The 23,840-nt window shown below is 32.5% G+C and overlaps 2 protein-coding genes and 1 pseudogene across 2 annotated transcripts; all 3 read right to left on the bottom strand.

Moving 5' to 3' along the window:
• Window positions 1-324: 324 nt before the first annotated feature.
• LOC120199030 (E3 ubiquitin ligase BIG BROTHER-related-like) lies at window positions 325-5,950 on the bottom strand. Its single transcript, XM_039200245.1, has 2 exons — window positions 5,846-5,950; window positions 325-780 (listed from the first exon to the last, which is right to left on the bottom strand). The coding sequence occupies exons 1-2, from the start codon at window positions 5,948-5,950 to the stop codon at window positions 325-327; spliced, it is 561 nt and encodes a 186-aa protein (XP_039056176.1).
• A 4,167-nt stretch (window positions 5,951-10,117) lies between these two features.
• On the bottom strand, window positions 10,118-12,642 carry LOC120199088 (annotated as a pseudogene).
• A 607-nt stretch (window positions 12,643-13,249) lies between these two features.
• Window positions 13,250-16,098, bottom strand: LOC120199029 (metal transporter Nramp5-like). Its single transcript, XM_039200244.1, has 13 exons — window positions 15,946-16,098; window positions 15,780-15,858; window positions 15,659-15,699; window positions 15,503-15,581; window positions 15,315-15,419; window positions 15,106-15,215; window positions 14,759-14,940; window positions 14,529-14,598; window positions 14,250-14,423; window positions 14,068-14,172; window positions 13,848-13,979; window positions 13,668-13,763; window positions 13,250-13,591 (listed from the first exon to the last, which is right to left on the bottom strand). The coding sequence occupies exons 1-13, from the start codon at window positions 16,096-16,098 to the stop codon at window positions 13,250-13,252; spliced, it is 1,668 nt and encodes a 555-aa protein (XP_039056175.1).
• Window positions 16,099-23,840: the final 7,742 nt, after the last annotated feature.

Raw genomic sequence — 23,840 nt, 5'->3', positions numbered from 1 at the left:
TCTGTAAATATCAAACTCAATTCTCTACACATTCTCTTCTTCTTCTTCTTGTAAGAATCTAAACCTTTTATCTCACTCTAGATTGTTAGAAAAAGCTTGGCATCTCTTGGCTGGATGAAAGAAACGTGATGGAAATGCTTAAGTTTGTGTGAATTATGCTTTAGAAAAGGGTTAAGGGTAATGTTGAAGTATGTGTTTTAGAAGGTGTTATGGACATAAGATTAGACTTCAAAATGAAATATTGAAGGATCAAACTTTTTTTTGAGTGAATTTACAGTGGAAGACAAATTAAATAAACACAAGATCTAAAATGGAATTTCAATGCTACAAATGGGGGCAATTCTTCTTCATTCCGAGCCATTTGCTTATGCAATCCGAGTGATATGGATGTTCACAATTAGGAAGAGCAACTAATCCTTCATTGTCAACGTATTCGACTTGACAAATTACACATCGAACAATTCCATTTTCGTGTTCGATGGATCGAAACTTAAACGGCGTCAAGCACGAAGAAAACTCTTCCTCGGATACCCCTTTCTTCACTACTCCTATTATCTCTTCCCAAGCTATCAATTCTTCGTATGAGAAGTTGCCCAAATCAATCTCGTTATCATCTTCATCGTCGTACTCGGTGTCTTCATTGATATCGTTAATATATCGTCCGTCGAGAAATTCTAAGTCACCTTTAACTTCAAAATACTCATAACCGTTATTGCTTTGATCATCATCATTGTCATAATTACTTTCGATGGTTTCGAGCATCGAAGAAATCCCCGTATCCTTGCAATGCCAATACCCAAAGGGAATCAAGATGGGCGAAGGGTGATTGTTTTGCTGATAGTTGGCTTTCCATCGCAATTATATATGTTGAGGGTAACTATTGTGCTGAATGGGACAATGCTAAAGCCTTCTTCAGAAAAAGGCAATTTTCCTGCCAAATATGTTGCAGAGCAAAATACTCTTTATGATGTTTTTAGACGACGACTTGATGCTATAGAAAACAAGATCGTAGCTCTTGATATTCGACTTCAAATCATAGATGCACTATATTGTTAAAACAAAAATTAATCTGTCAAATTGATTTCTTTTTTTCGGTTAATATGTCTGACATTAATATATTCTTAGTCAATTAATGAAGGTATTATAATATTGGGAATCATGGTCTTTCCTGTTTCGTGAAGTTAAGATAAACACTTAGAGATTAATGATAGTAAAGAGAGCACAAGAGTATAATTCTCCAATTTAAAGATTCTTCTACTATACAAAAGAATAGTATGATTATAAGGATGTGTTCACAAAATTTGACTCACACTTGGTGGCTCACTCAAGCTTAAGGAAAAAGACTTCCCAAGCTATCTCTCTTCTATCTCAATGAGGCTTTCTAACTCTCTTAGTATTTTTGGGTTTCTTGGATGGTTAGGAATGAAGTCTCACACCCCTATTTATACTACTCCACCTCCACAATGAATGGTGGAGATTATTTACATCCAAGGGTGGAGATTAATTATCTAGAATGCTCCACACACTCTGAGAAACTCTACACTCTTTCACTCCCTTCCATATTCTTTCATAAGGTTCATTGCAACAAATTTGTTTATTTGTGACATCTAAAATATTGTCATTAAAACTTACATTTATGTCATTATTTGTATTTTGTGACTTAAAATTTGATGTCATGACGAACGTCACGCTAGGTGTGTCACTAAATGTCAAATGTGACAATGTATATATTTTTGTCACTGTCATTTTATAATTTATATTTAATGACAATTATTTATGTCAATAAATAATATAAAAAATTATCATTAATTATTGGTATTGTCACCAATAATATAATAATTTTATTATACTAATAACAAAAAATTATTGTCATAATTTTTATTATAAAATTTAAAAAAACTTTATTAAAATTTTAAAAATGTGAAATTACTATAAAAACCTTTTATTAATTAAAATTTGGACAATTTTTATAAATTAGGAAAAAGGACAATTTGTTTCTAAATTAAGAAGAATAAAATTGTTTATAAATAACAATAAAGGGCAAATTTTTTATAAATTATAACGATTCGATTAAAATGAAGGACAAAACTTTTTCTCAATTACAATAAAGGCCAAAACTTCTCACAAGTTATAATAATAACATTCACTTTTTACAAATTATAATAAATGCCCAAAATTACACAATCATTACATTTCCATTCCCCATAAAATTTTAAAAACCAACCCCAAATCTCGACCATGTCGCAACTGCCTCTGTATCACCACTACCATCAACCACCGACCACCATTATGAAACCATCTGGAATGGGAAACATATTACCATTGCATATCGTATATAAGTAATATATACAACATCCAATAGAAAATAGGAAATGAGTAATAAAAAGTTAAAAAAACTATAAAAGATGGTTGCATTTATAATTGTTTGATGCCTAACTAATTTTCAACATTAGTAGAAAATCATAATTTATTTTTAAGTATTTTCTATGTTTAAACTTTTATCCAGACTCTACACTAAAAATATAGGCTTCCTTTAGGAATCTTTGAAACAATCACATGCATTATAATAAATGTAATTTGCATTATATTTAGAAGGAAAGGGATCATACCTTTTTGAATTCCATTAAGATAGTGATGAAGCATGTTGATTCTGTTATTCATCATCTTGATCGCACTATGTATACCAGTTATATTAGCAACCACTGCTTCATAAGTACAAAGAGTATATGTGTATTCATTAATTATAGAAAATACAAGTGTTCCAACAAATAAGATTTCACATTTCACATAAAATCCTAAGGAAAATAATAGTGGAAGCTTACATTTGACAGTGAACAACGCTTCGATTTGGGAGGAGGAATCGTCTGAACTGCGAAGGGTTAGAGTGCTGCAATAGGGGTGTATGAAGGGACCTGAGGGGTTCGCGAAGTGCTTCTAAACGTCGATGATTGGATGATCAGAAGACGAACGTTGGCTGGTCCATAAGACAGACAACGACGTCTACTAAGGAAGGGAGGTGTGTGGTGCAAGGAGAGGAAGTTAGAGCTGACGGCCTTAGGGTTTTCTCTTTGAAAACCTAACCAGATGTTATAAGTTTTACATATTATATATATTGTAATGTGGTGCACTCGTCATTAATATTTATTTGGTTTGAAAATGGGTTAAGGTTTTAATTCCTGTAAAGTTTATTTTTTTTTCAATTATAAGTTAAAAGGGGAACATTAGAGGTTCAACCCTTAAGCAGTTTAGAGTTCACATTGATGGTCGAAACTTCTAAAATTATGATTTTTTTTGCAAAAACTTTACAAAATTTCTAATTTGATCCAGATTTCAGAATTAATTTATTGATATGAACAATTTTTTATATATCAGTGAAAAGGGGAAATTATAGGTTCAGTCTTTAGGTAGTTTAGATTTCACACTAATGGCTCAAAATTTCTAAAACTTATGAATTAAATGAGAGTCTTTAAAAGTTTTCCAATTTAATATGAATTTCATAATTAGTATATTATAAATCAAATTACAACCAAATAAATTCTTTTAACCACGATGCTAAGTACAAAATCCTTTTTTATATTTAGTCAAAAAGGACGAAATTAGAGGTTCAGTTCTTGAGAAGTCTAGAGTTCATATTAATTTCCCTAAACTTCTAAAAATTATGAATTGATTGCAAAATTTACAAATTTTCTAATTTAATCCAAATTTCAGAATTAATTTATTGCTAAAAACAATTTCCTTATTTGTTTAATATATAAGTTAAAAGGGGAAAATTAGAGGTTAAATTCTTAAGCAGCTTAAAGTTCACTTAATGGACCAAAACTTGTAAAAATTATGAATTAACCATAAAAAATTTAAAAATTTTCCAAATTAATCTAAATTTCAAAACTAATATATTAAAAATCAAATTTAAACAAAACAAATCATATTAACCTCGATGCTAAGCATAAATTCCTTTTATCGATATAAGTTAAAAGGTATAATTAATGGTTCAGACCTTGATTAGTCTAGAATTCATCTTAATTGTCCTAAACTTCTAAAACTTATGAATTAATCGTAGAAACTTTAGTTTACTAATTTAATCTAAATTTTATAATTAATTTATCAAAAAAATAAATTTAAATCAAACTAATTCTTTTAAGTTGGATTTTGTGGAGTGAGACATACAATTATCTTATTAGTACTCGACTTCGACATGGTCAGCTAAAGATTATTTTCAACGAAAAAAGGAGTTATAAATATACATTTACATATAAATATATAGAACACACTAGTGTGTGAAAACTAATCGGCCTAATTGAAATTATGAGAAAAAAACATTTGAAAAATTGTAACCAATAAGATTTTCAATTAATGGCACATCCAAAATTTTATTAAAATTGGCGCCAAACATTATGTGACACAATCTGATGATGTCTTTTAAAATCATCATATAAAAGATGAGCTATAAAAATGAGTAGCAAATAATTTATTTCGTCAAGTTAAACCTATTTTTGACACAAATAAAATGTCACATTTTATGTATTATAAAACATGACATATCAAATTGTCACAAAAAAAATTATTACTGACAAATTTGTAATGTCACTAATTCAAATTAGATCGTCATAATAATAAACCGTCACTAATACTTCAATTTCATTGGAGACGATTTTACAATGTCACCAATTTATCGAAACGTCACTGAAAAGTTTCCCTCCAATTTTTTTTGGAGGTAAATTTTGGCTCCAAATATATAGTGACGAAAATCAATGATATTTTTAAAATTTTCATAAAAGATATATCATCAATCATCAAATGTGACGAAAATTTAAAAAATCTCACATTTTTAGTGTATTTTGTGACGTTATATGCAACGTCAAATATAAATTTTGTCATAAAATGATAAATTTGTTGTAGTGGTTCCACACTCTTCCATAAGGTTCCACACATCTCCAGAATATTCCAGAAGATTCCACACTCTTCTACAAGCTTCTAGAGAGTTCTATACTTCTCTAGAGTTCTTTGGAATGTTCTAGAAAATTCCACATTTCTCTAGAAAGCTCTAGAATTTTTTATAACTTCTCCAATTAAGGAGAGACCCAACAAATCTCCCCCTCTCGACTTAATTGGGAGGTAGTAGCAAGCTGACACCTTGACAACAATCTTCGAACTTCTTTGTCGGTATTACCTTGGACGACCAACTGAGCTTTATATCGAGGCTTTGAGCTGCCATTTTCGGTCTTGATTCTTCAAGGCTCTTCTCCCTTTTGATAGCTCCACAAGTTCATAAGTATGATTCTCATGCAATGATTACATCTATTCTTGCATGGCTCTTCTCCAATCTTCTTTATGACTCTCACCCATTGCTTCTTTATAGCTTTGAGGCTCCCCTTCATCAGTTAGCATAACGTACTCATCTGTATTATACCAAGTGGATGATCTTCTATCTCTCAAGGATCGTCCCGGCTCTGTGCTGTTGGAGATCTAGATTGAGGCTCTTCTTGAGCTGGTTCATCATAAGTCTCCTGGTTGCTTTGTTCTAAAATAGGTTCATGATCTTCAGTATCATTGTTTTCTTGTGTATTATTATCCTCAAATCGAACTAGAGTATGTTCGGTGTTCTTGTTGTTCGGTGTTCTTGTTGCTTATCAATCTTGGTCTCTCTGAATTTTTTGATATCTTCGATTGTTTGGTCTTCGAAGAAAACAACGTCTCTACTACCGACAACCTTCTTATTGAATGGATCCCAAAGTTGATAACCGAATTCATCCTTAGGTGAACGAAGGTAGATTCATTCCTTCATCTTTGCGTCAAGCTTGGCTCTCTCATCTTTGGGTATGTGAACAAATGTCCTACACCCGAATACCTTGAGATGATTATATGAAGCCCTTTTGCCCGTCCAGCCTTCTTTTGGGATACCCCTGTTCAAGGGAACTGATGGTGTAAGGTTGACAATGTCAACCACTACCATTATAGCTTCTCCACAAAATGATTTGGGTAACTTAACATGAGAGAGCACACATCGAACTCTTTCATCAATAGTTATATTCATTCTCTCAACTAGTCCATTCAATTGTGGTGTCTTGGGTGGAGTCCTCTATAGTCTAATGCCATAATTCTTGCAATATGCTTCAAAAGGATCTTTATACTCATCTCCATTGTCAGATCTTACACACTTGATCTTCCGTCTGATCTCACGCTCCATTAGGGCATGGAATTCTTTGAATGCGTCAAGCACTTGATCATTTGATTTTAACAGGTGCACACACACCTTCCTTGACTGATCATCAATGAAGGTGACAAAATACAATGCACCACCTATTGATCTCTCAGACATCGAACACACGTCGGTGTGTACGAGGTCTAGGATGTTTTTTCTCCTTGTGGGCAGAGAAGATCTTTAGAAAGTAACTATGTGTTTTTTTCAGCTAAACAGTGAGCACAAGGATCAAGTGGTTTACCTTTCACGTCATGTAGGAGTTGTGTCCGAGCGAGCATGTGAAGACCCTTCTCACTGATGTGCCCAAGTCGTTTATGCCATAACTCCACATCTTCAGCGGTGATATTTACCTCTCCTTTGCATAGCTTAGCTTGCATCACATACAATGATCTTTCTTTCTTTCCTCTAGTCATTATTAGGCTTCCTTTGGTGAGCTTCCACTTTCCTTCACCAAAGTAATTTATCAGACTAGCATCATCTAGCTTCTCAGCAGAGATAAGATTAAAGCACATGGCTGGAACATGCCTCACATCTTTTAAGATAAGCTTGCATCCGGTGCTTGTTGTTAGGATGATGTGTGTCTTATCCCGACGATCTTGATCCTGTCTTGATTTCCTATTTGCACCGTACCAAAGTCACTGCTTCGGTAGGATGAGAAGAAACTTCCATGTGGAGTAACATGAAATGAAGCACCAGAATCAACAATCCAAAAGCTATCATCATAAGCAATGTTTAGGATATTACCTTAATTAACGAGATATAACAGATCTTCTTTTGATACTACGACATTAGTACTATTCTCTTCTTGCTTCTTCATTAGACTGATTTGGTCTGGCTTAACATTACCGGCCTTCTAGTCTCCCTTGAAGGATCGACATTCCATTTTCTTGTGGCTCATCCTTCCACAGTAGTAGCATGTAATCTTCGAGTGTGACTTGGATCTATCGCGAGATTGATGCGGATCTCGGCTTTTATTGCGTCCACGAGTTTCATTCCTACCTCGATTCTCAGTAATATTAGCTTCGGGATGAATAGACTTACCTCGTTCCATTCTCCTTGATTCTTCACCGAGGAGGCTATCACTAACGATATCCATAGTGAGCTTTCCTTCCGGAGCTGAATTACTAAGTGTAATAACGAGTGTAACCCAACTTTTCGGTAAGGAACTAAGGAGTATAAGGGCTTGCAACTCATCATCAATTTTCATCTCGGTTTTTGTTAATTGATTTACGAGCCCCTTGAAATTATTTAAGTGTTCAATCATACTTTGACCATCCTTATACTCAAACTTCACCAATCGTCGTACTAAATTGACTTTGTTACGAGGCGTTTTCTTTTGAATCATGGACTCAAGCTTTGTCTATAATTCATAAGCATTTGTATAAGTAGAAACATGCTCAAAGAGGGTTTTATCAATATACTTACAGATCATAGCAACATCCTTCTGATTTAGTAGCTCCTATTGAGCATCACTCTTGCCTTCTATCTTATCTTTGTAGATGATAGGCTCATGCAAAGCCTTTCAGTACAGGTGGTCATCCATCATCGGCTTCCAATATGAGTAGTAATTGGCTGTGCTTGAACATGTCTCCATCATGAGCGACGTTATCCTTCATCTTGAACTACACGAGCTAATTACAGCTACGAATGAACCTAGCTCTGATACCACTGTTGGGAATCAATGTCTTTCCCGTTTCGTGAAGTTAAGATAGACACTTAGAGATTAATGATAGTAAAGAGAGCAAAGAGTATAATTCTCTAATTTGGAGATTCTTCCACTATACAAAAGAATAATATGATTACAATGATGTTTTCACAAAATTTGACTCACACTTGGTGGCTCACTCAAGCTTGAGGAAAAAGACTTCCTAAGTTATCCCTCTTCTTTCTTAAAGAGGCTCTCTAACTCTCTTAGTACTTTTGGATTTCTTGGATGGTTAGGAATGGAGTCTCTCACCCCTATTTATACTACTCCACCTTCATAGTGAATGGTGGAGATTACTTACATCCAAGAGTGGAGATTAATAATCTAGAATGCTCCACACACTCTAAGAAACTCTATACTCTTCCACTCCATTCTATATTCTTCCATAAGGTTCTACACTCTTCTATAAGGTTCCACGCATCTCCAGAATATTCCAGAGGATTCTACACTCTTCCACAAGCTTCTAGAGAGTTCTACACTTCTCTAGAGTTCTCCGGAATATTCTAGAAAATTCTACACTTTATCTCCACATCTTTAATGGAATAATAATAATCTACAAATTGGAGAATTATACTCTTGTGCTCTCTTTACTATCCTTAATCTCTAAGAGCCTATCTTAACTTCACGAAGCGGGAAAGACCGTGATTCCCAACATATTAAAGATTTTAGCTTTTGGTTAAGCAAAATCAATGAATTATTTAGATTACAACTAAAATATATATTGGTTTTATACTTTTAACAAATTTGAATTTTTTATTTGAATATCATTATAGCTTTTGGATTTTAGATGTTATCGATGGAGTTGATTCATATGTGAAACGATTTATTAAAAGATATTCTAAATTTAATTTAGTTCAAATAATTAACCCTTAATACATATAATCGAATTTAAACATCCTTTATGACAAATTTTCCATGGTTAAAATAACTAATTTTGTTTATCAATGAAATCACGGCATATAGAATTAATTTCTCTAATTAAATTAATTTAAAGTATTGTTTTTTTTTCGTTGCCCTTCAATTCCAAGGCTTCGCGTTTACTAATCTGAACCGACACAAGTCGCATATTTGACTTCGATAAAATACCTGAGACTTTACCTAAACGATATCAAACTATTTACCACTTGAATAAACCCTTTTGGTGTATTCGATGTCTTCTTCGAAACAACAATATATATTTTATGTTTCCCCCCCCCCTTTCATTTTAACATTGATTTCGTGTTTACAGCTATTGTATTATAGGTTGGAGTAATAAGGAATGGTCTAAAAACGAGAAATTATTTCATAGATCATTTTCATCACATCATCAATGGTTCCAACCAATTAAATATTTCCACGTCAATTATTTTTTCCATGTGATTTGCACACATGGATTCTATTTACCAAATAAGTTTCTCTATTAATGAATATCAAAATTAAACTTAAATTTAGGGATTGTTTTAGAATCTTTATTAATACATATAAAAAAATTCTCTTTCCATTTAAATTCATCCCCCAAATCTTTGTTTTTACCCTCAAATTCATTAAGTTTTTATAGTTTTCGAAAATAAATCATCAAAAATTTCTCTTTTACTTGAAAAATTCCTGAAGCACCTCTTAAAACTTTTGAAAATCTCAAATTAAAACATGCATTAGTCGGTAGCCAATTAACATTTTCTTGGTATTGAGACAAGCTTGTTTTTGTTTTTCTTTACACATTAGTCATGAGCCACCTACAACTACTTGCTGCAGGATTATTACAATTACAAACGATCAAAAGAATTAAACTTGAAAGGGAAAAAGTATGTATAATGATAACTTGGTTTCTTTATGCTTTTCTTCCATCGAGTTACAGGCAATAGGAGTGGATGAGAGTTTAGGATCATATTGAAAGTTTTGACATGTTTTGGTGGAGAAGACAAAGATATTAAAAAGATTCTAAAAATAATACCTAAATTTAAGTTTAATTTTGATATGCATTTCTGAAGAAACTTATTTGGAAAATAGAACCCATGTGTGCAAATGACATGGGAAAAATAATTGATGGAAATTTTTAATTGGTTGGGACCATTGATGATGTGGTAAAAAAGGTCCATGAAATAATTTCTCCTAAAAAAAAACACATACCAGGGCTAATGTTTCTAACCCATAGTCTCCTGGAAAAGTGCCCATAAATAAAGCCTGAATTCAGGATACAGAAAAAAAGAGAGAACATTTCGATAAAAATACAGCACTGGAACATCAATCAACAACTATCATATTAAGATCAATTCATAGCTGTTCGATTATTAATGTTCGAACATTCGGAACAGTCGCAGTAATGCTTGATGGCGAAGTTCAAATAGTTGGTCTCCAAAGGGCTTTGTTTAAGCGATTTCAGCAGTAGTTTCCATTGTTAACGCAACCATTAGTCTTTTATTTTGGCAGATTTTTTCCCTTTAATATCCCAAAAATGTGATGGTAAGAGGGCCTTTTGTGAAGGTAATTCGGCAATAAACAGAAGCGTCTGAGCCCACCCTGCATATTCCCCATATTTGCTTACAAATGCATCTGCCACACGACTGAAAAGCTTCGGTGTCAAACGAGCACCGGCAAGCTCAGGAAGGAGGTACTTCGTAGCAATCTTGCCCATGAAACAAGCAGAAGATTTCCATGTTAGAAAGCATTGATGCAAAAAATAAGAACGAAGACAAAAAGGTAATTTCCTAGTGCTATTATTACTAACCATTTACCAGTATATAACATGATGCTATACTGATCCAATGCATATTCAAGAAGCAAATTGAAGAGAGGAATGACATGATATTAAATTGTGAATTGAAGGAGGTACTCTTCAAAAAAAAATTGAATTTAAATGACCAGAGGTTGTTTATTCTTATTTCAGCATTATAAATGTTCGTAAGCTAAATATCTAATGCCCCTCGACACAAACAAGCAAACAGGTGTACTTCATACATTGCTAGTATTCTAACAAAATCCCCAGCACTCCCATCCACAACAGAGATGGAACTATCGTGCTTTTAGCACTTAACTTTAACTTCAAGTCCGCTTCATTCAACTCCAAGCCAAGTTAAATGAAAAGCAGCGTGATTTTGAAGGCTGAATCCACTTCATGATAGAAGTTGGTCTTGGATTTAAGCACGACCAACCTCGGTCAAGTTGATGGTACAATGCTCACAAATGCAACATGTAAAACACTATCCCTGCAACACGGTTAGCTACATTCATAAAGAATACCTGCCACACATGCGTATCAACCGGAATGGCATGGTGTTGATCGAGGGAGAAGAGAGCAATACACGCTGCCACTTTTGGGACCGACTCCAGGTAAAGCACATAGAGCATCAATTGCCCCTGGAAGATCCAGTTTACGAAGAGAGAGAAGCCATTCAGCACCTCCATTAGGTTTTGATCGTAAAAACTCAACTGTGCCAGTAACGTACTTGGCCCTGTTCACCCACACCATGAAATCCCCACATGAGGCCAAGATTACAATGCAAAACCCGCCCATGTATGCCAGACATAATGAAATCATTTATGATTTACTAGCAGATCAATTCGACGACAGATATTAAGCATCACATTACTGTTTTCACATTTCCACAACTAACAAGAAACAGAAAAAAAACAACTAAAACACAACGGCAAACATGAAAATAATAATAAGACACACCACTAGTACATGAAAATCTCAAAAGCTACATAATCTGAAATGTTAATTGTTAGTGAATCAAAACTAATATAAATATAAAATACCAAAATAATGCATGAACAAGAGCAAGATATATGAAATCTCAAGTCTACTCCTCTGGCCGCAACAAAATCTAGCAGTGAAAGAAGATTCAAAGTGTACTACTGCCAACAAGAAATCACTATCTAAGGAACTTTAGTAGCAAATAACAACTGTATAATCAACATTAAAGCAGCAAGCATGCAATCAAAGAAAAATACAGATAAAGACACTAAAAGAAAGAACAAAATGATCTACCTGTAACCAAAACCAGCCTGTCTAAGCTCTTCCTCAGAGACAACAGATAAACGTTCCAATGAAGGGAACTCATGAAACTCAAACCCACCAACACTGCCCAAATGAGTGCCCAAAGAGGAAATGAAATCCACCATTTTAGTAATCCTCCCAATGTTATTATTAGATGAGCAAAGGAACTGAACCAAGCACTCAAGTGGGTCCTGCCTCAAAACTCGAGCACCCTTCAAATACTCGGCCAGCTCGGCAAACCTGGAATCATTCTCGGAGAAAACATCCCATAGTTTGGCCAAGGAAATGCCCACGTTGAGAAAATCGAGGAGAGCTAGCTTGGCTGCCGACTCGGAAGGGGAGGAATGGATGAAGTAAGAAACGTCGCCGTTCTGGAGGTGCTTGAGGGATACAAGTGGGGCCCGATTGTGCCGGTATACTGAAGCGGGCCGGTTTGTTTCCACCGGAAGGTTTGGCCGGTGGGGAAAGTGAGGGGAAGGGAGAGTTCGGACTGGCAGAGGTTGAGGGGAACCCATTTGGTGTGGGGTTTAGGCTTCCTGGAGGAGATGGGTGGGGTTTTGGGTTGGTGAAGGGATTTGGGCGGCGGCGGCGAAGATGCCTGTTTGCTGGGGACGGTGGTGGAGGCGGAGGATACCGGTGGTGGTGAAGGCGGTCTCGGTCTTTTCATTGCTAGGGAAGGCTTCAGTGAGTGCATTTGATTTCTGTGATCTTTTGCTCCCTTCCCGGCCTCCCCTTTCCTCCAGCTGTTCTTCCTCACAGCCAAAAAAAAAGAAGAACGATCCTTTTATCGGATTAATTTCGTTTCGGTCACTAGAGTTGGATACGTTTTAGCTTTAGTCATTAAAGTTTTAAAAATCATATTTCAATTACTAAAATTATTAATAAATCACAAAATAGTTAGAATTTTTTTTACCAAAACATCCTCTAATCCTTCAGAAAATAGTTTCAGACAGAAACCCTTTTTACTTTTCCTCTGTTTATAAATTATATCCTCATGAATAAGAAAATAGTTTCAGACAACATTCCTTCATATATATATATATACATATATTCTTTAATTAAAAGCATTTAAAAATAATTATGACTCATATAAGCTACCTTCTTCACCATTTTATTTTGGTCGTCCTTTGAATCTGGAATTGTTAGAAGTATCATCTTTTGCAACAAGTTTGTGCTCATATTTAATGCGCGACTAATGATTGTTGCTGTCCTGCCATATCAAGCTTGTGCTTCAGACATGGCTCCGGCATTTATCAGAAACAGGAAAGATATTGTGTTGCCATTTTCAAATGCAAAAACAACTACCATTTGATGCTTAATTTGCAACTAGGTATAAGTTCGTATTATCTAACTTCATACACAGTAATATCTACTCCGGCAATGGGATGTCAGCTAAATCCTGCCTGTAAGGAACAATGTCTGTTAGGAAGGAGTCACCTGGTTTAGTTAGCCCCCTTTCCATTCGAATTTGGGCATTCAAGTCGACATTCTTTTCGGGTTCGATGTACGTTACTGTAGTATCTTTTCGCAAGGTTAGATAGATGATTGCCATGGCGTAGATTGCCATTAGAGGAAATACTAAGATCCCGATGAACACATTCCCCACTTTTGGCAAATCATTATGAATCAGCCAATCTACAAAAGCCGTCGATAGGTAGTAGATGTTGATGGCAATGATTCCGATCCCGAGAATCCATGAAATCACGATGATCTACAAGCAACGATAACTTGATGTGATCGAACATCGGTCGGCTAAATAAACAAGACATGAGAAGGTTGTTTCTTACAATTATGGAGTTCTTATATGGTCCCATCTTGGTTGAGCTGCTACTGAATTTAAGGAGTGGGATGAGAGCAAATGGCAGCTCAAATGAAAGGATCATCTACAAAATCAATAATGGAAACCACTATCACTTCACCTTAAAACATTGAAATCAAATGGAAATATGTTTGGGATATTTACTTACGGATGCAATGATGATCAGTCGACCGGCACCTTGAGATCCACCAATAATGGACACTATCAGACTAGGTGTAATAGCAATGCACCGTGTCATCAAATTCCTCACCCATTTCTTCATCTTAAGATCCAAAAAACCCTGAAGTAAAATCAATATATTAATTAACATTGATCAGTAGTAACTACTAATTAAGCTTCATAAACACATTTTTTTCCCTCTGTAAAACCTGCATGATAAATTGTCCAGCATAGGTGCCTGTGATGGTAGAGCTTTGTCCCGAGGCAAGAAGTGCAATGGCGTAAAGTGTTGAACTTGACTTTCCCAACACATTCTGCAACGGATTTTTTTCTTCAGTTTTTTAATTGGAAATATTAGCATTTTTTTAATGGCGATGAATTTTAACGAGACCTGTAGAAGAAAAGAAGCAGAATTAAGGTTGAGATCGTTGCAACGACGATGATCATCATCGGAGAGATTATCGGCAGAACAGACACTTCCCGAAACTGATACAACCGCTACATTGATCAAAAACGCCACAAACAAGGCGAAACCACTCTCTAATAGGAAATATCTACAAGCAGCCTGGTCCATTTGAAAAAAAAAACTCTACCTTATTAAACTTGTGTTGAAATTTATTTTGTTTTTATTTATTATATGTTAGTATTCGATTTGTATATTTGGACTTACATTGATGCCATGAACTGAGGTGGGTACTTTTCTGGAGAGGACGAGAGCAGAATGGAGAAACAGATTGTGCCTGTTCACATAAACTCGGAGTTAAAAACAAGTCCAAATTTAAAGATATAATTTAAGTTTGGATCATCTCTCTCTCTCTCTCTCTCTATTGTCCCTATATATAAAGTTAGGCCATGTTTGGCAAATATAAAAAAAGGAGGTGCATAATTAATATTGCTTACGGCATAACGAGGGCACCCAAGAGGGCAATGGCATCACCAGTCGCACCTTGGCCAGCAAGTTTAGGGACAAACATGCCCTTAATGACACCCGATGCTGGAGGCTTTACGTGACTCATTTCCCCAAAGAAACATCCAGCCATCACAAACACCAAAATTGCTATCAGCATTTCCAGCTTCCTTACCTTTTGTTCCCATTCAAAATAAAATAAATTAAAATCACAACAACGTATGGGCAAGTGCAAGTTGACTTGTGACGAAAGGATAAAATTAAAAATTAGGATATTTTTTTATGAAAAAAAATATCATGAAAAATATATGCAGCAAGGCTTATCAAGAAAATTGAATACCCCATATCTTTGCAGGCCAAGGAGGAGGAGAGTGCTTAAACCAGTGCACAGAACTCCAACCCACACTGGGATGTTAAACAGTATGTTTAGTCCAAAGGCTGTCCCGATAACTGCAGTTTATAACTAAATGCGTCAAAGGATGCTCGATTTTTTTTTGTATAATCATCCGTATCCGAATAAATATCGATTATTTAAAAAGAAATTGAAACCTTCAGGTATATCAGCAGCTATGACAGCAATTTCTGCAAGTAACCATAGGCAGTACTTAACCAAAATTGGGTACTCAGCCTTGCACAATTCTGATAAGTGCTTGCCTGGAAAAAGCAAAGAAAGAAACGTGATTAATCAATCATATCAAAATGATGAACGTTGATTAATAATTGGGTTAAGTGATTACCAGTGCTGACCCCAAGATTAGCAGCAAGAGATTGGATTATGAGGGCAAAGATTAATCCAATTAACACCACCCACAGCAGCTGGAAATTCAACATTTTTCTTATATGACTAAAATATTACTTGGTTTTTTCCTTTTCGGCTTTTCTCTTAAATTTACCTCATATCCATGTTTAGCTCCTGCTTGAAGATCAGTTTCCACTGTTGCATGACACAAAATATACCAGAGTCGAAAAAGAAAAAAAATACAAAGATGGATGGAGAAACAACAAGTAACTTACGGTTGCCAGGATCAAGATAAGCTAGCGAGACCAGGAAACCAGGGCCTACATACGACAGAAACTTTCGCCACCCAGGTTTCTACGCATCAAAACATCAATATCACAACAATCGATGATATATACTATATAATATGTCAAATTCTGAAAAGAAATTATAATCAGGAACCTCGTGATCATCAGAATGAACAAAACGTTTAACAGGGAAGGATTGTTGTGGGGTGCGTCCAGGTTCGACATTGATAGCAGTTATGCGGTGGCTTCCTCCACCCAATGGCTGAGGAACTGCAACTTCACTGCCTTGCTGCTGCAAATCTCCCATTTCTCTCTATTTAATCTTCAATATAATGTTTATATATTTCTGTGTGTTTAGGAAACCGAAGCTGTATTTATAGATGGAGATGTAGAATCCATCGAACGTTTGTCATAAAACGGACGGCATAGCAGTCCGTGTTTTTTATTCAAATTTTCGTTTCTTCTCTCCCAGATGGCGATGACACGATGCTGCCTGACCAGTCAATGTCTTTCCCTTTCTAAAGAATGGCTTCTAAATCCAAACTTTTATTTTGCTTCTTCAATCGTTTCATAAATGATTCCAGTTTTGCAATTCTTCTTTTCGTCTCATTTTTCCAAACTACGACTCAATTTAGGTATATTTTTACTATATCACGTGGTACTCCTTTTTTTATTAAAATTTTAAACATGTATATTTAATTTTTTATAATATTATATATTATCATAAGTTCAATTTTTATGTAATATACATAACATATAAAAAATTAACCAACGGGGTTGGTTCAACTAGTAAGCAACTTAAAACCGCTTAATTAAAATATTGGGTTCGAATCCTTGTATATATAGAAAATATACGTTGAGAGACTCACCCACCAAAACCAAGTATGCGACACAAATTAATCTGGATTAGTCAAAACGAAGTCTTGAAATCAGAAGAACTATATATATTATTTTATACCCATAATTATTCAGGATTTGCAAATGAATTGGCTTACATAAATGTTGAGTCTCAACCAATTAAAATTAAACTATTTTTGTAGTCGTTAGCTTTTTTTCAATAATATTTTAGGGTACGTTTGGTATAACTTTTGAAAAGTGGCTTTTAAAAGTGGCGTATAAACTAACTTTAAAGAATGTTGTACAAAAGTACAGTTTAAAATTTAATTGTTTGTGATTGATGTTAAAAAGTAAATTTAAAAGGATGAAATGTCCATTATATACTTATGTTGTAATTAAAAATATAACATTTAAATTATATTTACACTTATGTATGAATCATATCAATTTAAAATATAATAAATTTTAAAAAATATTATTATATATAAAATATATCAATTTAAACTATAACCAAAATACAAATAAAAAATACTATCATAATAAAATTATAATTTTCTCTCAAACTCAATATCGAAAATGAAAACGTTAGAAATCCTAACTTTTGCGCTTAGTTTGAAACAAACATTTCCATCATATTTTTTTTATTTTTTACTCACTTAGTATTTATTTTGCGGTCAAGACAGACTTTTTAATTAAAAGTGCTTTTAGAAAGTTTTACCGATCGAACTCTCAACCAATAATGTTCAAAAGTTTTTTTATATATTTTTTTTGTTTTTATTTAATAGTATGTGGTGATTACATGGTATTATATGTCTAAAATACTTTTAATTATTGACGAAATACACCTTTAACAAACTCAACTGTCCGAACTCGAAATCTTTAAAAATAATAATATTTTCTTTACTACTAAGTCACTCAATTAGGTCTATAGTTAATTTAAAATCTTTATTGATTGACTTGTTGTTCGATAGTAAATAGAGCTTTGGTTTGGTGATTGTGATTGGTTTGTATTTAAATTTTGCATTTATTATTATATTTTTTTGACCAAATTCTATAAAAGAGCTTTGGTTTGGTGATTGTGATTGGTTTGTATTTAAATTTTGCATTTATTGTTATTTTCTTTTGACCGAATTCTATAAAAAAAAAAGGCCTTAAACTATACTAAAAAAATTAAGCTCAGATTATATTTTTATTTACATTCAATTAAGTATTTTGCCTTCCAAAAAATTCATTTAAAATGCAATTTGATGAATAACTTTTGGAGTTCATCGTTAACTCCGTTAAATCATAATAACGCGGAAGTTAATTTATGTTGATTCTTTTGTTGTTGTCAACGTGATGATTTATCTGATGATTTTATTGATGTACTATTGTTCTAAAAGTGTATCTTATTATCAATTTGATAATTGAAGAGTTTTTATTGTAAATTTTTAGACGTGAAACATATTATTTCAATCTATTTTTATTATAAAAATTCACACGGCATCTAAGAACTTGTCATGTAAAACATAATATATATTAAATCTTAAAACAAATCTTTAAAAAATCTAAAATATTGAAAAATTTATAAGATAATATTTATTCAGAATTTTTTAGTTGTTGACAACACATACCATACAAACATAATTGTTCGAACCCGAGATCTTTAAGAAAAATATTCTTTTTTAGCATTGAAGTTGTTCAATGAGTTCATTATAAATATTTTTTAAAAACAAAGAGAATAAAGTAGACTAATATGTTTAATGAAAAAATTTGGAAGATAAATTCAGCAAGAAAGCAGTTTAATGAACTAAAAATACTATTTAACCTAAAAAAACAATAATAATGCATTAAGTAGAATGGAGCAGTTGCGATTAGGGTTGATGAGCATAAACTAGTCCCATTTTTATTAGTGATGCAAAGCGAACAAAGGAAGAAACAAATGAGAAGTACCTAACACCATCTCAGCCAGTTATGGTAACTAGAGATTTGTTTTACTTCAATTGAAGACCCCAATAGTTTTTCTTTTTCTATTATGATTGGACATACATAGATATATTTAAAATCATAATGATTACGAAGGGAAGAAAACATAGCTAATTAACAATGCTATCAAGACTGTCTTCATGCAGTAACGCAGATACTGATGCAGGCGGGTGGTCGAAGCAGTTCAGACCAACAAAGTTTTGCCATAGTATTCACAACTCTATTGTCATCTCGTATAACATAAGAGAAATGTGTTAGCTATTACCTGTGGCGGAACTTGGTGATAAAGTTTTGGGGGGTCAACGTAAAATTTTAAAAAAAATCATAAGTTTAAATTAAAATTTTTAAATTTTTTGAAGGTTTTAGTTTACATTTTTCTAAAAAATAAGGTCTAACTAAAATTTTGAGAGACTTAATGAGAATTTTTCAGAAATTATGGGAGGGGTTTAATCAAGAACATTCAAAAATTTTAAATTTAATTTGAATTTTTGAAAATTTTGGGGGTCCAAATTAAATTTTTTGAAACTTTTAAGGGTCTATATTGTAATTTTATAAATTTTGTTGGGCCATGACCCCCACTAGTTCCTCTTACTTTCCGCCACTGGTTATTGCGAACAATCGAAATATGACAAGAGGGAAGCGAATTGACCTTTAAAAATTTTGTGGTGGAAGCAATCGAAATTAAAACTTTTGCACAAGAAATTTAGAGTGATTCGACTTTTAAACTAAGTCTACATTCACTACCTTAACATTCATACTAAGGATTTCTCGATCCACTAAAAATGTTGACGTTTGAGGATAATGTGTAATCTTACAACAACACACAAGATTTATACCCCAAAACCTTAATTAAACTCTCTCCACAAGAGGGATTACAAATTTAACAAACAAAAAAAGCATCACAAAGACAAATTAAGCACTCACACAAAGCACACTTGAGCAAAAATAAACAAAGAAGCTCACAAGTGTATTACAAAGAATATGACAATTTTAGCTCTAAAACTCTTTCGATGTTGGTTTGATCTTGCAATTGACTTTCTTGTTGTTCCCTATTTGAATGTTAGTGCCTTCCATGTCTTCTAACATATTTATAGCCGTTTGGAGTCGTTGGTAGTTGATTAGAGCTGTTGGATTCATTAATTTTGAGCATTTGATGATCACCTACACATTTGGTATCGATATCGGGTAGTGGGTATCAAAACCGAGCATCCTAATAGTCAAAATTATAGTCATTGAATCCTCGGAATCAATATTGTTCATGTGAGTATTGATACTATTCTATAGATATCGATAATATCGATACCGACACCATGATATCGATACCAAAAAAGTCCACTGAAAAGTCCACAATATTTATAAGGTATGTACCAACTTAATAACACTTATTATTATTTTCCACACTTAAAAAAGCTTGAAAATAGTGTAGGGCAAATTATTTATAAAATCATAAAATATAAATTTTAACAACTTAAAACATTTAAAAATTCATATTATATCAAAATTAAAGGTTGATTCAACCATCTTCCATTTTTTATATAACAAAACCTTTTGAGAGGAGTAAAAATGGAAAGATATTCTATAATTTTACTGACCACTAAAACAGAACAAAATGTAATGACACTACAAGTTTGGATGGATTTGATTTGGATGATTCTGATAGGTAGCTTAAACAAACAAATTCATTTCACTAATTATTTTTTTAATATAATAACTTCTTGTATTTTCTCACTTTGACGTGACTCTTAAATTTGTCGATATTTTTGTTTATTTTTATACAAATATTGATTTTGTTCTTCTATTTCCTAAATTATTAAACTTATTTCCATAAATAATTTACCTCTATCTCTTAATATTTGTCTAAATATGTCCACTTAAAGATATCATAGTTAAGATCAAATATTAAAATGAATAAATTATCTACACTCAAAATAATAGACTCATTGACAATTATCGTAATTGTCAAAATAATTATTCATTTTTTTCAAATGAAGCAAATGAAAACATAATATAAAGAAGAAATGGTCGATACACAGGGACTTCAAAATTTCCAACGTCGAATTGTGTTGATTCATATCCATGAAATTGTAGTAAAAAGAAAAAGGGATTTGTGATAAAAGATAAGTAAAATAAAATAAGTAAAAATAAAATAACAAAGAGTTCAAATAATATTTGAAAACAATAATGATGAAGAATAACATCAAGCTTTGTTTTGCCTCAATTCATTTCGATCATCGAAAAATATTTTACTTTGGGATTCATGTTAGTTACAATCTACAAGGTCCAACTTTTGTAACTTACTTTTATCTCCGATAAACCAATATTCTTAAGCCAACCTTTGAAATTCAATCCTTGTTTGGACTAACTACATCTATCGCAGTCAGCACAAAAACAACTTTAAGCGCCGGAAAAGAATGACTTGGATTATGTTGTCTCAATGAGAATCGAATACAATCACAATTTCCCTTAGTGGACCGTCGTTAAGTGTGTTCACAGGAAATCGAACTTGCTACCAACTGATTCTTCCTCCCAAAAACATCCATACCAACATCAACTTTTTTAAATGAAAGTGTTAAGATTTTTAAAGGAAATGTTGATTGTCAATCCAAGTTTGCAAAAAATTGAGAATGATATCCGAATATATTAAGTGATTTTCAATTCTCACTCAATGAATTGAGTCATCGCTAAGCCATCGACGAATTGAAAAAAAATTAGCTAAGCATGATAGAAACCATACTTAGCATTTTTAAAGAAAGTAAAAACTTAAAGTAAAAAGAACTTTAAAAACCAAAGAGAATTTTATAAAATGAAAAGAGAAAAAAGTACATCTCAAGCTTTACCCTAAAAGGGTATTTATAGTATTCTAAAACCCTAAAGATGAAGAAAATAAAAAGATAATCCAAAATAATTAATAATATCCAAAATAATTCCTAAAGCATTTTGAATTCTAAGTAAATTCAGCGTCAATCCTCTAGAAGTTGTTGAGTGGACCGTCTTCTAGAAATCGTTGTTGATTGTACGTTCTAGATATTGTCACGTCAAATCGCGTATGCCCCAGTTCATGCCCATGTGTCCAACCATGATTCCAGAAAATAAAAACTACATAATTGATCATTTTATTGTTGTTTTTTGAAAAATAATTGCATGCACAAAAATGAATCAAAATAGCCGAAATCAGTAGTATGAAATAAACAACGAGGAAGATTTACCAACAAAATATATGCAAATTAAAACACTCATCACTCATTAAGTATTTAATCTAAAAAAATTAAAGGATAAATTGTACTTTTAGTATCTAAACTATTAGTTTTGATTCATTTTAGTACCTAGAATTTTAGCTTTTTCAAAATCATACCTAAAGTTTAGTTTTTGTTTCATTTTAGTACCCTCACCATTAACAAATTTAGTTTTTGTTTCATTTTAGTACCTCGTTCAAAATTTAATGTTAAGTTTTGAATTTTTTTTGAAAGTTTAGGTGTTAAAATGAACCAAAATTGATAGTTTAGGTACTAAACGCGTTAAGTTTTGAACACAGGGTACTAACGTGGAATGAAAACTAAATGTTAGGTATGATTTCTAATTGCTCCTATTTTTATTACTCTGTTTTATTTTATTAATAATTTTTGTATCTTGACATTTTTTTCTTTAATGTTTATTAATATATAATGAAAAATAAAAATGAATTTACAAGTTAGATTAATTGAGTTAGGAATAATTTGAAAGTTAAGTAATTAAATTAAAAAATTTAAACTTTAATGACCAAAATAGGAGTGAGAAAATAGTTGAGTGATGAATGATGCAATTTACCTATAAAAAGGTGTCAAGTGCAAGTCACCCGTTAAATTTTTAACGGCGATGTACTAAAAAGAAACAAAAACTAAATATTATGTATGCTTTTTAAAAACCTAAAAGTTTAGGTACTAAAACATATCAAAACTGATAGTTTAGATAATAAATGTGTAATTTACCACAAACTTAAATTGATAGAAACTTAAAATGCTATTTAACTTTTACACAAGGACATTTTTATATAATAAAGAAATTAGTCACTTAAGATTACATACGACAATAATCATACAAAAATGTTATAAAACCTAACCAATTTAACTAAAACAAAAAGTATATACGATCATATCTGACGTCATCAACAAACGAACTATAGAAGGGGACCAAGCTATTGAAAGATCACTGACAAACTACACATCAAAGTCGAGTGATGCGGGGAAACTACTAAGAACACAAGTTGTGTATCCAAATTCAATCTGAGGGTCCAAAATAGGGGAAGATCAACATGATAATAAATAAGTGTTATATTGATCAGTTGTGACGATGACAAATCCAACCCTTAGAAAAAAGATAAACGAAAACAACTAAAATGATTAAAAAAACGTGTCAAAAGACAAAGAAAAAATGTATATAACAGTAGAGTTACTAAAAAAAAGAAACCAAAAAAAAAGGTAAAAGTATGATATAATAAAATAAAAGAAAAATAATGAATAATGACGGTTAGACAACCAACCTAAGACAATTGTTGTAATTAATTACAAAGATGAAAAAAACTACAGGGTTGCAAAGAAATAGAGAAAACTAGGGCTGCTTAGGGTTTCGAATCTAATGAAAGCGTAGTTTAAGAGAAAGTGAGCGTATACAATTGTAATTATCCGTAACTATTGTGAGCAATTTAAATTTTATTATATTTTATTGAATTTGCATAATAAATAATCTAAGATGACACATTTGAATTAAAGCAGCAAACGACCATGACTATTTTATATGGAATAAATAATAGGTTCGGTAAAAAGCCATACTCATATTATCAATACCGCACTTGGACCGAGTTGCTTTTATATGGACTTTGCACCACTATTTTCTACCAAAACCCTTCCTCCAAATTGTTACCGATTAATTATTGTGAAATGTCATGGTCATTAACATATTTTTGATAATGGGAGTCCTTTTTATTAATATAAGATAAGTATATAGTATTATTTGTTTAAAGATATGATATTCAAAGTTAAAACCTTAAAGAATAATAATTATTTTACCATAAAAATCATTATGTTCGTACAACTCCATTCGATTTTTTAAATTTATGTATTAAATAATAAAACTAATATACTAGTGTATAAATCATTGAATTATATAATAATATAATGTAGAGAAAGAAGAAAAGGAATGAGAAAAGTTTCACTCTTGAAATTATGATAAAAACTTGGGATTACTTTCCATTTCTCCTTGACATAGCAGCAT

Source organism: Hibiscus syriacus, unplaced genomic scaffold (assembly GCF_006381635.1).
Source record: "Hibiscus syriacus cultivar Baekdansim isolate YM2019G1 unplaced genomic scaffold, ASM638163v2 tig00005294_pilon, whole genome shotgun sequence".
Classification (NCBI taxonomy): Eukaryota; Viridiplantae; Streptophyta; class Magnoliopsida; order Malvales; family Malvaceae; genus Hibiscus; species Hibiscus syriacus.
Note: the sequence above shows the minus strand (reverse complement) of the source record. Positions and strands in the feature narration are given on the sequence as shown.

Coding starts and splice junctions, on each gene's coding strand:
- LOC120199030 (XM_039200245.1), bottom strand. CDS start 5,950: ATGGTAGTGGTTGACATTGTCAACCTTACACCATCAGTTCCCTTGAAC. Junction 781..5,845: donor CTTCATATAATCATCTCAAG/GTATTCGGGTGT, acceptor TGGCATTGCAAG/GATACGGGGATTTCTTCGAT.
- LOC120199029 (XM_039200244.1), bottom strand. CDS start 16,098: ATGGGAGATTTGCAGCAGCAAGGCAGTGAAGTTGCAGTTCCTCAGCCA. Junction 14,941..15,105: donor TTGGCCTGCAAAGATATGGG/GTATTCAATTTT, acceptor TGGGAACAAAAG/GTAAGGAAGCTGGAAATGCT. Junction 14,424..14,528: donor CCTCAGTTCATGGCATCAAT/GTAAGTCCAAAT, acceptor CAAATGGACCAG/GCTGCTTGTAGATATTTCCT.